The sequence below is a fragment of the Muscardinus avellanarius genome, assembly GCF_963383645.1.
Source record: "Muscardinus avellanarius genome assembly, chromosome: 1".
NCBI lineage: Eukaryota > Metazoa > Chordata > Mammalia > Rodentia > Gliridae > Muscardinus > Muscardinus avellanarius.
The window spans coordinates 104384204-104400210 of NC_137786.1; the positions used below are offsets into that span (position 1 = coordinate 104384204).

General features: G+C 49.4%; 1 protein-coding gene across 1 annotated transcript; it reads right to left on the reverse strand.

Moving 5' to 3' along the window:
- Window positions 1-3744: 3744 nt before the first annotated feature.
- Window positions 3745-4772, reverse strand: SPRY4 (sprouty RTK signaling antagonist 4; the record flags this gene model as incomplete). The annotated part of the gene is made up of 1 exon (XM_080697546.1): window positions 3745-4772. The coding sequence occupies exon 1, from the start codon at window positions 4744-4746 to the stop codon at window positions 3745-3747; it is 1002 nt and encodes a 333-aa protein (XP_080553672.1). The 5' UTR covers window positions 4747-4772.
- Between the last annotated feature and the right edge of the window lie 11235 nt (window positions 4773-16007).

Consider the following 16007-nt stretch of genomic DNA (forward strand, 5'->3'; position numbering starts at 1 on the left):
TCGTGCTGGAGGCAGGCAGGACTCGTCTAGCCCCAAAGGCTCTCTCTTTGCTCCTCTGTATTTGCAACTGGTGCTTTGTGACAAGCCTGGGTCTTGCTGAGTGCAGATGTCAGGACACTGAACACACACACACACACACACACACACACACACACACACACACGAGAAACCGGCAGTCCTGCGTATATTTAACAATATATATTTATAGATATTTTCTAGATCAGTACATTCAGTTTTTAACTTGTTTTTTTTTCTTCACAAACAGAAGAACTCTTACAATAGTAGACTTTCTAAAATAAATACTATTAAAATAGAGCTTCAAAATAAATATTCTATACAAAGGAAACCTTCTGTGGTGGTAATTCTTGTGGTGGGAGAAGGGGCTATAGTGAAGGGGGAAAAAATCAAATAGGAATGTGCTGGAGTGGGAGGTGGGACAGCTCTACCGTGTGTAACACAAAACCAAACTGTGGGATGGCCAGGAAGAGAAAGCAAGATAGACACGCCCACCACAGTTCCCCAGCCAAAGAATGGCAACACAGATTTGACATCCACTGTCACAGTAAGTGAAGAGGGCATGAAAACGCTTGCCCAAGGCTTGAACCAGGAGGCGGTGGGATGCCCTGGGGAACTGAACAGTGCAAACAAAAGCTCTGCTGCCCGCATCCCGCTTCCTGGGGAGGGATGCTTCAATGTGACAGTCACCTGGGGTCCGGCCCAGACCAACATCTTCATGTGTGCAACTCCAGGCAAGTCGCTGTCTACGTGGGCCCTGCTCACTGTACAGTGCACCAAAGCAGACTCCAGATATGGAAAGAAGCCCTCCATCCCACGGGCACCTTCCCTCTGTTGGCTGCAAAGGGCCCTACAGAAGGATCAGTCTTCGCTTCTTTCCAGCCATGTTCCCAAAGGAGCCCTGGTTGCACCTCGTCACTTATCTGTGAGGGCCTTGCGTGCCTAGACCCAGTCCCCGGGGTGCTGCTGGCCAGGGTGGTGGTCTTCAAGAACACACCCTCAGGGGCAGGGGAAATGAGCGGCCAATGCCCCTACAGTGAGTGTCCTGGACCGACCCGGCTTCGTGAGAAGTGGGAACCAGCTGGCGCTTTCTGGATGAGACCTAATCCTGCCAAGCAAGCTGCTGTGACAGCAAGCAGCCGCCAGAGAGCTTCAGAAGTGTGTCCTGTTTCTCCCCAGCAGCCCTGGCCTGACATGGGAAGGGGGCTGGTAAGCAAGCCATGTTTTTTCTGTTTTGCCAAGAGAACCAGAAAAAAAAAAATGCTGAGGGACTGCTACATGACAGAGCTGGGAGAACTGAGCGAGCTGCCAGTGCAGCCCCTTTTCGCCCAAAGCACGTGGGCACAAGGTCATCTCCCAGGGAGAGGTCTGTAGGTGAAACCAACAGGTGAGATGCAAGCTGAAACAGGGAGGGAAGAAGGAGACAAACCAAACCCCACAAAATTCCGTGTTTACAACTATGTACACAAAAGTCAGGGTTCAGGAGGCCATCTGCCAGGAAACAGGTCTGTGTTGATAGAGGATCTGAGTGTGTGTGTGTGTGTGTGTGTGTGTGTGTGTGTGTGTGTGTGTGTGCATACACAGCTTATGAAAACTGACTCTCCACAGAATGGGCATGTAGATCAAGATCACCAAAGTGCAACTTGCCACTGGGTCAAGTTTCCCATGGAGATGATTTGAGGGAGGGGCCCTGGGAAAAGTTCCAGGAGGCTCGCACAGAGTGGATGGGGTTGATGTCATTTTGGAGACCACCTCTGCGTGCCTTATCTGAGGAAATTATCTCCAGCCCGTTCAGTACACTTCTAATACATTCAATTTGTGTAAGTGGTTGGCTGAGTGTTTTCTACCATTCCCTCTGATTTGTGCAAGAACATCTATCCATCCACTCATCACAACTGTAGCACGGGAGCTCTATGAATTAGCCTTGGAGGATGGAGATGCAATTATCTTATACTTGCCTTTTACAAGCCAGCAAACGTTACATAAATAAAGCCGAAAATAATAAGGCCCTCCCTTCCTCCAATCAATAAATACCTATGGTTACAATTAACTTATCCTAAATCATAAGATGTTACTACCAATTTCCAGAATCGGTGGGGGGGGAGGGTCCTCAAGAAGCATCAGGTCCATGCCACTCACAGCTCCCAGTCTCCTTCCTGAAGACAGTTCTGTCCCTATTGAAGAAGCTGGAAATGCTACGGACACTCTGCCTAATACGCTTCCAATTTTACCTGGGGCAGCAGCTCTTCTGACCCAGGCCACTTCCACTCATCGGATTTGGGGGGAGGGGGGCACAACATACCACACAAAGCAAAAACCCCACACAATAGCTGGGGAGAAGGACCAGACACACTATAGCTTTTGCATGCAACAAGTACCTACCCACTGGACGTGCTGCACTTTCTGAGTCCTTTAGCACCTTGAGAGAAAGAGTTGCTACGTCTTTTGGGGCTGTTGGGAGGGGGTGTGCTGTGCACAAAAGCAGGGCTCAATCCCAGTGACCCCTGGAGTATCTTTCCCCACCTTCTGTGAGCTCTTCTGACTCCCCCACTGGGGCTTCCTAGCACTAAAATAGACTCTCTTCTCACCATCTATTTACATAAAGATACAGACTTATCACTATACACAAAGGTAGGACAGCAAGCAGCAGAATCAGAAGAGAGGAAACCCCACCCTAGCTCGGCTCCACCGTCATTCTGCCAATGAGCGGTGCTGTCTCTTCTTTGCTGTTAAAATCCTCTTCTGGGTGGGCAGGGGATTGTGCTCCTTGAGGCTGCTCGTCCCCAGATTTTGAAATCAGCCCTTCCTGGGGGGGTGGCCCAAAAGGAAGCGAGTTGTTTTATTATTATTTTTTAAAACACCGTTAGCATCTGGTTTAATTATTCTATAAAAACATCACCGCTGGATCCAAAGACTACAGCCTCAGACTCATTGGCAAAATGGTATTTGGTCTTGCATGTGCTGCCCTGGCATTCTCTACCCATCGAGTTTCTGGAAAGCCTCTGAGTAGAGATGTCGGGACTCATGACTTCAGGCAGGTGAGTCTGGAGGACAGTACAAGTGGCGCACCCCCGAGAGTTAGTGACGAGGCCCAGGGGGAGGAACGCACTGCGACGTGACTCCTGCATCCATCCTGAGGCTCCGGAGGCAGAAGGAGCGAGGCTTCAACTCACTGGCTGTCCTCTGATCTCGGAAACTCCCAAGTATATACAGTAGGGACTGCTAGGGTGTTCTGGACCTTCCCCAAGATGCCGGGCTCGACTGGCGTGGAGGGAGGAGGGGAAGAAAGTAGAGAAGTCAAGATTCCAAGGGTCTTCAAGGTACCCTGGCACTCAGTTAACAATTCCTCCCAGGCAGCCAGCTCCTCTGAGAGCCAAAGACAATGGCCAAGTGGGAGGGAGGGAGGGAGAAGGCGAAGGGGCCAGGAAGGCCACCCAGCAGCTGCAACTTCCGGACAGGTGTCCACATCTGTGTTCTGACTTCTAAAAACGAAAAATTCCCCCTAAACTACACCCTGCCCCTGCCTGCTTGACACAAAGTTCCAGGACCTTGCAAACCTCCTAGGTGCTTCTTCATCCTTCTGGGAGGCAGAAGGTGGGTGATGGTGGTCCCCGTCTGTTTCTTCCCAAGCTAAGAGTGGGGAGAGGACAGGCGAGCAAGGTCGACCTCAGAGGCTGGCAGGAGTGACCCATGTTTCCAGGGGCAGCACTGGGGCTTCCACCCAAAGTGTCAGAAAGGCTTGTCGGGTCTGCTGGCCTTGACGTCCCCGCTGGCCGCCTTGCAGATGACGCTGTTCGTGTGCTTGCAGCGGCAACCAGGGCGGCGCAGGCGGTCGTAGCCGCGCTGGGCCAGCTTCACGCAGCCGGTGGCGGGCAGGTAGCAGAGCAGGCAGGGCAGCACCACGGAGAGGGCGCCCATGAAGGACCAGCGGGCGCAGCAGTTGGAGCGGGAGCAGGAGCAAGGGTGGTCGGCGCAGGAGCCCTCATCGTCCTCGTTGGTGCAGTGGTAGAAGATGCCCTGCACCAGGCACATGCAGGTGCCATAGTTGACCAGGGTCTGGGCTGAGCACAGGCACTCCTGGTTGCAGACCCAGCAGGAGGGCAACGTCCGGGGGGACGCGCACTCCTTGCACTTACACTTCCCACACGCCTCACACAGCAAGAAGTGCTTGTCCAGCTCTGGCGGGGCCCCCGATCCCTTGAGGTCCAGCGGCTTGCAGTGGACCACCTTGGGCTGAAGGCGCACGGCCCTGGGCGAGGCCTGCTCAGCCACGGGTGGCGGGGCCATGTGATCTAGGAGCCGCTGGTCGGAGGAAGTGCTGCTGCTGCTGCTCACAGAGCTGGGACGCCCGCTGAAGGAGATCCAGTGATGGGTGACATCTTGGTCACAGCGGGCAGGCGTTGGGGCCAGTTCTGGGGCTCCGGCCCGGGTCCGCTTGGAGCCGGTGGGGGGCGCCAGGCCAGGGTTGTCTATGTAGTCATTCTCCACATGGCTGGTCTTCACCTGGTCAATGGGGAGGATGGTGAGTGGGTGCTGGAGCCGGCTGTGGGGCACCCTGCTGTCAAGAAGGGGCTGCGCCATGACTGAGCTGGGCGTCAAAGGGGCGCTCTGTGGGATCGGGGGCTCCATGGGGCTGGAGATCCTGGGCTGCGCCAAGAAACACACTTCTAGGGGCCCTGGGGGAAGGTGGGGAAAAGGAAGAGAGAATGGATTCCAGGCATCAGTATGCATATACCTGCTAATACCCAGCCCCCCATCCTCCCAGCAGGTCCTCCGGAGACCAAATGAAACAGAAACTAGATTTCCTCAGTGGACTTTCCAGCAACCCCTAAGGCTTAGATGATTAATAATGATAACAAGAATAGTGCTAGAAATAACACTTATTGGGCTAAGGCTGTGGCTCAATGGTAGAGTGCTTGCCTGGCATTATCTATCCAATATCTCTAAGTTCCATCCAGGCTGGGTTCCAGCATTTGAGGGGGGGCTAGAGGAAGAGGAAAAAAAAAAACAGCACTTAAGTCATTCTCTTAAGTACTGTGTATCTCATTAAGTCATTCACTCTTTGCAATAGCCAGAAAAAGTATCTACTATTACCTGTCTTTTCTAGGTACAGAACATGAATGTTCTATGTGACTCATCCAAAGTCACATGTAACTATCACTAGCAGGAGCAGGGCTCAGACCTGGACAGTCCGAGTTTATTCTCACAAGCACTGTGAAATATGCTTCTTATATAAGAAGAAGTTCAAATGGTCATAAACGCAGGGTCTAGAATTAGAGTCTGCATTCTTACCTTTGCCTCTCAGTGTTGCCGTGAATAAAGGTGTGTGTGTGTGTGTGTGTGTGTGTGTGTGTGTGTGTGTGTGTTACTAGGGATTGAATCCAGGGGTGCATTCTACTTCTGAGTTACACCCCTAGCCCTATTTTATTTTTATTTTCAAACAGGGTCTCACAAGGTTGATGAGTCTCACTATTTGCTGAGGCTGTCCTCAAGCCTGCAGTCCTCCTCTATGATTAGAGGCATGTGCCACCATACCTGGCTGTGAATGAGGTTTTTATTTTTATTTTAATAAATTTATTTTTTTGTGTGGTACTGGGGTTCTTGGAAGCCCTTCTACCTCCGGCTACACTCCCAGACCTATTTTTATACTTTTTTTTAAATGTGGAAACAGGGTCTTTAAGCCAGCGCGGCTGGCTTCGAACCTGCGCGATCCTCCTGTCTCTGCCTCCCAAGCGCGGGGATTACAAGCGTGTGCCACCACGCCCGGCATGAATGAGGTTTTTAATGTCTATGCATTAGGCCTTAGTTTTGCTGTCTATAAAATGGGTTGTTGAGAAGGATTACATGAGAAAATCCATAGCCAATAGCCGGCACATGCCTTGGCATATATATGTACTCAACAAGCCCAGAATCAGCACAAAGATTTCCTGAGCACTTACACAGAGCCACGTGCCAAGCAGTGTGCTAGTTGCAGAGGACGCTGTGAACACAACGGCCTCTGTGTGCGTCCATGGAGTTTATCAGCTGCATAAACAAAAACCTTTATTTCAGATATTCGCAAAAGAAGGAAGGGCTGTATCTGACGCCCGCACATCTAGGACATTAGCTTATTACTACCATTTCCAAGTGCAGCAGCCTCCAGTGGCTAATAACCCCTGGGTAGGTGAGCCTCTGACACCTTGGATGGGAAATCCTCTCGAGGGGCGCTCACATCGCCCATTTCCAAGCGCTGAGCCAAACATCGTCCTAAATGCTATTTACTAGAATAACTAAGCCAACACTGGATCAGTTTCTAATTTCACTGAGCGAGTGCAATTTTAAGTTGGCATCCGGCCAGAGATTCAACTGCAGTGCCTGACACGGAACCCCAGGAAGTCACTTAAATCAAAGAGCGGAAATGGCTTGGTTCAAATTTAGAAAGTGCACATTGTTTTCTATTAAAGCGCCATTTCCTTGCCTGCTGACCTTTACATTTGGAATTCGGACGGAGATCAATTTAAAGAAATAGCAGCAGAAGGCCAAGACCTCTGCTCAAGGGGACACGATTTGGAATCCAAGGGACAGATTAGACTCTGGGAAGATTCGACTCCTTACGAACTCCAGGGAATTGAGGGAGGGAAAAGTACAGAAGGGGCAGATGTCAGTCTTTTTAGAAAAAAAAAAAAAAAAAAAAAAACCCTAAAAACACTGGATTGGCACTATGGGGGATGTTTCTGTAAACGTGTTTCAGAGGTGCTAATCGTTTTGTAAGCATGGGAGCTGTCCCTGCCCCTCAGCTCTCAGGTTCATCTTGCCTCAAAGGGGCTTCGTCATAGCTCTCTGGACTGGGACACCATGGTGGATCTTCCTGTTCCAGTCACAGGAGGACGCCACCTGATCTCCTGGGACTGATCCACACTTCCACTGCCCACAGCGAGGAGGAGCAGAGAGGCATTCAGAGCAACTCATCGTTCCCCTGCTTAGGGGGGAAATGAGTGATAAACACTGATAAAACGAATTGATAAAAATTAGTTAAAATTGTTGGAGAAGATGCCTCTAACCTGACTAACAAAGAGCTAATTCTAGATGAAAAGTTTCTGAAGAGAATAAAGCGGGTCCCACAGGCAGGCACTATGCCTAACTACTTGGGAGACTGAGGAAGGAGAATTGCAAGTTTGATGCCAACTTGGTCAATTTTGTGAGACTCTGTCTCAAAATGGGGGGGGAATGGGGATGTAGGTCAGTGGCAGGGCATCCCTGGGTTTAGTCCCCAGTATTAAAAAGAGGTGGGGCTCCACAGGGCTCTTGTCTATGGAGTCCCCATACTGCTAAATGCAACCAAGTGATATTTCTCATCAACGCAAGGCTCTGCTCCCATGGCCCTGCCCATTTCAAAGATGCTGGTATAGCCCGCTATGGAGTCACACACCTGTAATTCTAGTACTTGAGAGGTTGAGACAGGAAGATCAAAGATTCAAGACCAGCTTCAGCAACTAAAGGGAGACTCTAACGAACCTAGCCAAGATCCTGTTTCCGAAAATAAAAATGGTATTTCTTCGCATACTTCATTTTTCCTGTCTTAGAGAAAGTCTCCTTAGTGGCAGTGCCTGCCCCACACTTTTCAGATGAAACTAGCTTGTCACCTTGGCGTGGAAGACTTTTTCATGGCAGAGTTTGCTTTAGGTGTCTGGCAGGTCTACCATCAAACAGTAGTCAGGTGCCAAGGCAGCCTCCCTCGGAGGCCCCGCAGTCAGGCTGGACTGAGGCATTATACGCAAGTTGTCTATGGGGAGGGGTTTTTCCAGGGAGTGCCACCTCAGCTGGTCCACTTATTCTGCATAGGATTTCAAGGCCTGGCTTCTAAAATAAATGTATTTAAGGTCCAGAGCCCGGATAGGGTTAGGAGCCCCAGTTCCCAACTCTGGCTAGACTTGCTATAAGAAGAAAAATGCTATGGGTGAGAGACTCTCCAGCCCCAGCAAGGAGGTCCCTTGGCCCCAAACAACACGATGCCCTTTATTCCAGAAGCCCAGGTCAGGAATACTGCAGGTCCTCCCATCAGAAAGTCAGTGGCAGTGTGAAGAGAATACTGTCCCACGTAGCTGGGGGTTTGTCTTAGGACCAGGGGATCAGGACTGTCCAGGATCAGGGCAAAAGATAAGGGTATCCGCCCCCTCAACCCAAGCAGATTCTCCAGTCTGCTTCACCAATTACTAGAGCTCTTTAAAAAGAGCCACATAAAGCCGGGCGTGTTGGCGCACGCTTGTAATCCCCGCGCTTGGGAGGCTGAGACAGGAGGATTGCACAGGTTCGAAGTCAGCCTCAGCTACTTGGTGAGGCTCTCAGCAACTTAGTGAGACCCTGTTTCCAAATAAAATAAAAAATAGGTCTTGGAGTATAGCCCGGAGGTAGAAAGCCTCTGGGTTCCACCCCCAGTACCACCAAAATAAATAAATAAATAAATAAAAATAAAAACAGCCACATTAAGCCGGGCATCGTGGCGCACACTTGCATCCAGCATTCGGGAGGCTGAGGCCAAAGGATCGTGGTTCGTGGACAGCCTCAGCTACTTAGTGAGGCCCTCTGCAATTCAGTGAGACCTGGTTTCAAAATAAAGAATAAAAAAAAAAAAATAGGGCAGGGGTTGTAGCTTGGAGGTCAAATGCCCCTGGGTTCCATCCCCAGACCTAAAAAAGAAAAAAGAAAAAAGCCACATTTCCTACAGATAAAAGGCAGGAGCAATGCTCAGGGATTTTAACAGGCCCTGGAATGGAAGTAAATCCCCCAATTAACTGAAAAGTCTACTAGAAAGTCAGGGTGGGAGCGGCCGCGTGCAAGCAGTGGGGATGATGGCATTAGTGGGTTCCCATCACCCTCTCCAGAGGCAGCTGTCAACATCTGGGCCTTCAGGAGAGGCCAGACGTGGGGGTGGGAGCTTGGCCCATGATGACACAGCATCTCATGCCTCCAGCAGGCATATTCTAAAATGTGCCTTCCCTGATGTAGGCTATCTCCTGGAGACCAGGCTCAGCAAAGACCAACGGCCAGTTCAGAGTTTCACTACTCAAACTTGTATAGGCCTGTGACCTCATCTGCCTGTTAGCAGGGATCCTCCCCATAGGAGGGCCCTCTAAAGAGCCCCTGCTGAATTTATTTGTTCTATAAAGAAAGAAAAGCTTCCTGCTCTGCATGTTTGATAGCCCCTCAACACAGCTCCATGTCTCAAAAATAGAAGAAAAAAAAAAAAAAACCCAACTCACGGTTAAGAAGATCAATCTCTACGCGCAGGGACACGCCCACCTTCTAGTCTGAACACTGCTGCCCATCTTAAGTGCAGTTTAATGTGTACCTCTGCTTCCCCTCCAAGGAAGGAAGAGATTTATAATATAAATAGGAGAGGAGGCTTTGCCTCATGTAGGCTGTCTGGAAGAGACTGATGGCCAATTTGGAAGACTCTGGACAGAGAAACGAAGCCAGCACTGCACTTAGCCAAAGAAGCACCTCCGTAGAGTTTTAGGTGGAAGTCTTATGGATTACACGAGGCAAGAGAACTCTTACCTCCACGCAACCTTCTAATGATTGTTATGAGCCGAGTATAATGGCACACACCTGTAATCCCAGGACTTGGCTGAGACAGGAAGATCACAGGTTTGAGACAGCCTCAGCAACGTAGCGAGAAGCTCAGCAACCTAGTAAGGCTCTGTTTTGAAACAATAGGGTACCAGGTGCAAGCTAAACCCTCTCGGCATCACCCTGAAGGACAGTATCCATTTTACAGAGTTAGAAAGCATGAAGGGTGGCTGGATTATAGCAAGAGATCAGGGCAGGATCAGAACTTAGATAACAAAGGCCGCGACCTCAGCCATACAGCCTGGCTTGCAGAGCCTCCTCCACCCCTAGGTATTCACAGGAAGGTGTGCAAGCACCAACAGCTTTCATAACCATAACCCCTCCCCCCTATTCCCAGTCTGCCAGCAACCCCAGGGAGGCTTACTGGGCCAGTCTGGGACTTAGATGCAGCTGGCGGGGAAATGAAGCCAGATTGTATCAGAGTGATCCCCAGTTAAGATAATTTTCATTGTGGTGAGTGGGGAGGGTGTAACTCCTGTCATTCAAGGAAGGCTCAGAGTGACTTATTGAAGTACCCTTAAATTTTCCTTAACATTCCTTCTGTCACCTCAGCCCTCTTTACTGTTTTCATTTTTAGCTTTCTTAATGTTGAATGGGCCAGGCACAGTGGCACAAGCCTGCAATCCTAGTACTTGGGAGGCTAAGACATGATTGAAGGTCTGAGGCCAACCTCAGGAACTTAGAGACCATGTTAAAAATAAAACAAGCTGGGTGCGGTGTAATCCCATTGCTTGGGAGGCTGAGACAGGAGGATCGCGCAGGTTCGAAGCCAGCCTCAGCTACTGAGTGAGGCTCTCAGCAACTTAGTGAGACCCTGTTTCCAAATAAAGTATTAAAAATAGGTCTGGGAGTTTAGCCCGGAGGTAGAAAAGCTCCTGGGTTCCAACCCCAGTACCACACACACACATACACACACACACACACACACACACATAAATAAATAAATAAAAATAGGGCTGGGGGATATAGCCCAGAGGTAGAGCACTCCTGAATTCAATCTCTGCCCGTAATCTGTGAAGAGACCAAAAAAAAGAAAGAAAAAAAGTTGTGGGTCTCACTTATAGGAAAAGTAGTACTTAAAAGGAAAGCCTGGGGTAGAAGGGCGTTCCCTCTCCTCCCCAACTATCAAGTTGAAGTTATAGGTCCCTAGAGCAACTTTATGAATGAGGCTTCCCAAACAGGTCTGTGGGGAAGGAAAAGAGGAACAACGGAATCAACAGGATATTGAAAACCCCAGAATGCACCTCCACTTTGCTACTAGGAGCCCAGAGGGGGCCAGTCTGATCCTCAGCGTCATTTACGCTGTAGGGAAGGAGCTGGAAACCAGTGCGAGGCTGGCTAGCGGAAAGAAGCAAGAGCAGTTAATCGTCCAGCAAAACTGGGCCAAAGGCTTGTTCCCAGCCATACCCTCCCCTGACCTACCCTAGGGAGGGGAGTTGGGAAATATTGGGAAAACCTGTCCTTTGAAAACGACAGGTCAGCTAATGACAAACTGGCAAGAGGCACTGGCTGATCGGGCACATTCAGTCTCAGGGGTTCTTTCACGGAGGTTTAACCCTTTCAATTCAGAACAAAGGTCTCTAAGCTGCCACTTTCTACCATCACCGCTTGCTTCTTTGTGACGGCATCCCTGTTTAATTAAGAAATAACGAAATGATGACTTGCTGCTCTAAAAAAGCCTTTTAAATGGGAGTTGAAGCCAGGGATTGGCCACTCCCTACACCCTAGGGAGGAAAACAATTTCTGCCGAGCATGGACCTGGTGGGAGCATAAAGCCTTTAGACAGCTGGATTTGGCCCCAAGAACTGCACTCACCTCTGCCCATATCTGTGAAGAGATCACAAAAGAAAATAATTGCTTCTCATCCTTTCGTCCTATCACCAGTAACCAGTTATCGCCCTGTTCTTTTCCTTCTTTTCTAATAGTCAGCTGGCTCCAAAGCCCCAGCAGAGGCTGGGGGTGGTGAGGTGGGGGAGTCTTGCTGTGCGCTGACTTTGGGCTATTTTAACCAGCTTCAAGTGTCTGCTTCACCCTAGTACCCCCCTAATTGTCTTCTGCTCAGATCCCCATGACAAGGGATCAGAAATCTGGGGATGTAGCTTAGTGTGTAAGGCCCTGGGTTGGATCCCCAGTGTGTGTGCGCGCGCGCACATGCACACGCACACAGGGTGAGATGGGGTCAGAAGCCAAGAAGCCAAGTGTCAGGAAATAGAGGAACTAGGAGTCAGCTAACCATTGACACAGTTTGGGAACTACAGGTCCAAGTCAAGGTCGTAGGGTGGGACCAGAATCTAGATAGTCAAGGGTGAGCTTCTGCCCATAGGCATCAAGATGGTTTTATTTGTTTCCCTACCTACCACCCCCCACCCAGAAATGAACGGATTTTAGCTTACTCTTCTGGGACAGGACAGGAAATGACTTCCCCTTCCCCCAGCCAGAAACAGACAGACTACGACAAGGGAAACCACTCTTCTGACAGTGGCCACCTGTCCCCAAGGGCCCCTTCCCTCCTCCTCCTCCTCCTCGGGCCCCAGCATGTCTGTGCTCCTTCCCCAACGCCCTGGCTTCCTCCACTGGCTGGGGCCTGTCCTTGGAAAGAACAATTGTGAACACAGCTGAATGGTGGAGCCTCTTAAGCCCAGCCACATGTCCCGGACACATTCCCCAGCCTTGTCAGCTGCCGGGATCTGCAGGGTAGCCCCAGTCCCTAGAGCCAAGAATATCCCGCTTCCTACATCACGCAACACCCCACACCGCCTGTGCAGTTGGTTAGTTAGAGGCACTCTTAAAACTAGACCCTCCTCCTAGGAGCCCAGTGACAGCAGTGAGTTCAGGGGGGTCCCACTGCTGGCCTCTCACGGCAGCTCTGCTGGCCCCTGGAAGACTGTGTTCTCTACTTAGACCCCCACTTTCACATTTGTCTGGCCTCTCATATGCTCCGAAACCACCACACACCCGCCCTGTTTCTTCACCTCCCAGCTCTGGCTCTACTCTTTTCTGCCTCCACTTTCCACAGGCACGGCTCCCCACACCTCTGGAGCTGTGTGTGTTGCTGGCCTCAAACCTGTGATCCTCCCATCGTAACCCCCTCAAGTACTGCGATTGCAGGAGTAAACCACCACGCTCCAGCTTTTTCTTTTTTTGGCAGTACTGGGAATGGAACCCAGGGGTGTTCTACCTCCAAGTGACACCCCCAGTTTTATTTTTTATTCTTCATTTTGAAACCGGGTCTCACTGAGTAGCTGAGGCTCTCCGCGAACCGTGAACCTCCTGTCTCAGCCTCCCAAATGCTGGGATTACAAGTGTGCACCACTGTGCCCAGCTGGCTCTGGCTCTTCTGAAAGAGCAGAGATCTGACAAAATCATTGCTTTCCCATGCCAGGGAGGTCTAGGTTGGCCATGAGGTAGAACTTTCTCCTCTTGCCATCCCCCCTTTTTTTCTGCAGTACTGGGGATGGAACCCTATATTTTAGTCTTTTTATTCTTTTCTTTTTGTGGTGCTGGGGATGGAACCCTTCTATCTCCGGGCTACACTCCCAGACCTATTTTATATTTTATTTGGAAACAAGGTCTCTTAAGCCATCGAGGCTGGCTTAGAATCTGCGTGATCCTCCTGTCTCTGCCTCCCAAGCATGGGTATTACACGCGTGCGCCACCACACCCTGTAGTCTTTTTATTCTTTTTTTTTTTTGCGGGTCTGGGGATGGAACCCAGGGGCATTTGATCTCCGAGCTACACCCCCTGCCCTATTTTTTTATTCTTTATTTTGAAACCGGGTCTCACTGAGTTGCAGAGGGCCTCACTAAGTAGCTGAGGGCCTCAGTAAGTAGCGAACCGCGATCCTCAGGTCTCAGCCTCCCAAATGCTGGGATTACAAACTGGGATTACAAGCGTGCGCCACCATGCCACCATGTCTTTTTATTCTTTGAAACAGGGTCTCACTGAGTCACGAAGGGCCTTGCAAGGAGCTGAGGCTGTCCGCAAACCGCCATCATCTGGTCTCTCTGCCTCCCGAATGCTGGGATTACAAGTGTGTGCCACCATGCCAGCCTTTATTCTTTATCTTGAAAGAGGGTCTCACTGAGTTGCGGAGGGCCTCACTAAGTAGCTGAGGCTGTCTGCAAACCAAGATCCTCCTGTCTCAGCCTCCTGAATGCTGGGATTAAAAGTGAATGTTGGGATTACAAACACGTGTTCCACCATGCTCAGCCATCATTCCACTGTCTTAAATGTTCCACCTACATTCCCAACTCCAAACTTTCAACTGTATCTCCAAATCCAGAGAGAGACCAGGGCAGGAATCCTCCCCCAGGTTGTTGTTATAAGGGGACTTCTGAGAAAAGAAAGGCTCTCAGCCTTCTTGGTAATACACGCCTGTAGTCCCATTCTGTGGAAGGCTGAGACAAGAGCATCTCAGCCTTTCCTCAGGTTTGAAATTCATCAACCCAGAGAGATCTCATTTCAAAATAAAAACAAATAGGGCTGGGGGTGCAGCTCGGAGGCAGAATGCCCCTGGGTTCAATCCCATAAAATAAATGAATGAATACATAAATAAGCAGGTAATAATACGATATAAATAAATAAATGGGCTGGCTGGGGTGTAGCTCAGAGGTAGAATGCCTCTGGGCTCAACCTTCAGTGTCAGAGAGGGAGGACAGCCAGCAAGCTTTCTCCCAGAGGCCTTCATACCAACAGCCAGAACTTACTTATCAAGGTGGTCTGATTTCAGAAAAAACACTTATGGAGAGGACCCAGAAATAGGGGCTTGAAGATATCACAAGGAATAGTATAGGGATATTTAGCATCCAAACTGGAGAAGTCCCTATGTGTGATCCAAAAGTGTGAAACCAGCCAGGTGGAATCCTAACCCAGCACATCCGTAATCCTAGTACTTGAGAGGCTGAGACTAGTGGGTCAAGGACAAGTGGATCAAGATTCAAGGACAGCCTCAAAAACTTAGTGAGACCCTGTTTCAAAATTTAAATATGTCTGGGAGTGTAGCTTGGAGGTAGAATGCCCCTGGATTCACTCACCAGGACCACACATACTCATAAAATATTAAACTCGCTGGGTGTGGTGGCACATGCTTGTAATCCCAGCATTTGGGAGGCTGAGACAGGAGGATCTTGGCTTGCGGCCATACCCAGCTACTTAGTGAGGCCCTTTGCAACTCAGTGAGACCCTGTTTCAAAATAAATAAGCCGGGTGTGGTGGCGGAGGTTTGTAATCCCCGTGCTTGGGAGGCAGAGACAGGAGGATCGCACAGGTTCGAAGCCAGCCTCAGCTACTTAGTGAGGCTCTCAGCAACTTAGTGAGACCCTGTCTCCAAATAAAGTATAAAATAGGTCTGAGAGTATAGCCTGGAGGTAGAAAGCCTCTGAGTTCCATCCCCAGTACCACAAAAAAAAAAAAAAAAAAAAAAAAGAGAGACCCTGTTTCCAAATAAAATATAAAATAGGTCTGGGAGTATAGCCCAGAGGTAGAAGGGTTTCATCCCCAGTACCACCAAATAAAAAAATAGGGCTGGAGGTATAGCTCAGAAGTAGAATGCCCCTGGGTTCCATCCCCAGTACCGTAAAAACAAAACAAAACAAAAAACTCCAGAGTAACACATAGAAACAGACCACTTTAGAAAATGCTAGTTGTCATAGAACCTGGGAGGCTGAGACAGGAGTACTGCGTGTTGGAGGCCAGCACAGTAACATAAAAAGACCCTGCTTAAAAAAAAAAAAAAAAAAAAAAAAAAGCTGGGCATGGTGGACATACCTGCAATCCTTATACTTGAGAGGCTAAAACAGGAGAATCACAGGTTTGAAGCTAGCCTCAACATCTTAGGTAAGCTCTCAGCAACTTACTGAAATATAAAGTCCAGGGCTGGGGCTGGGGTGTAGAATGTCCAACCCACAGACATTCTACCCATCCACCCCCAGCACCACAAATACCACTACTACTAACGAATAAGTAATACAAAAAATTGGGGGAAAGCCGGGCGTAGTGGCGCACACTTGTAATCCTAGCATTTGGGAGGCTGAGACAGGAAGATTGTGGTTCGTGGACAGCCTCAGCTACTTAGTGAGGCCCTCTGCAACTCTGTGAGACCCTGTTTCAAAATAAAGAATAAAAAAAAAAAATAGGCTGGTAGTGTAGCTCGGAGGTAGAACACCCCTGGGTTCCATCCCCAGTACCACACACATAAAAATTGGGGGTATAGCTCAGTGGTAGAACACCCCTAGGTTTAATCTCCAATCACACACACACAAAATTAATATTTTTCTCATGTAAATTTTTTTTATATGCGGTACTAGGAATGTAATTTATAGGCCTTTTCTACCTCCAAGCTACCAGACAGACAAGCTACATCCCCAGACCTAATTTATACTTTA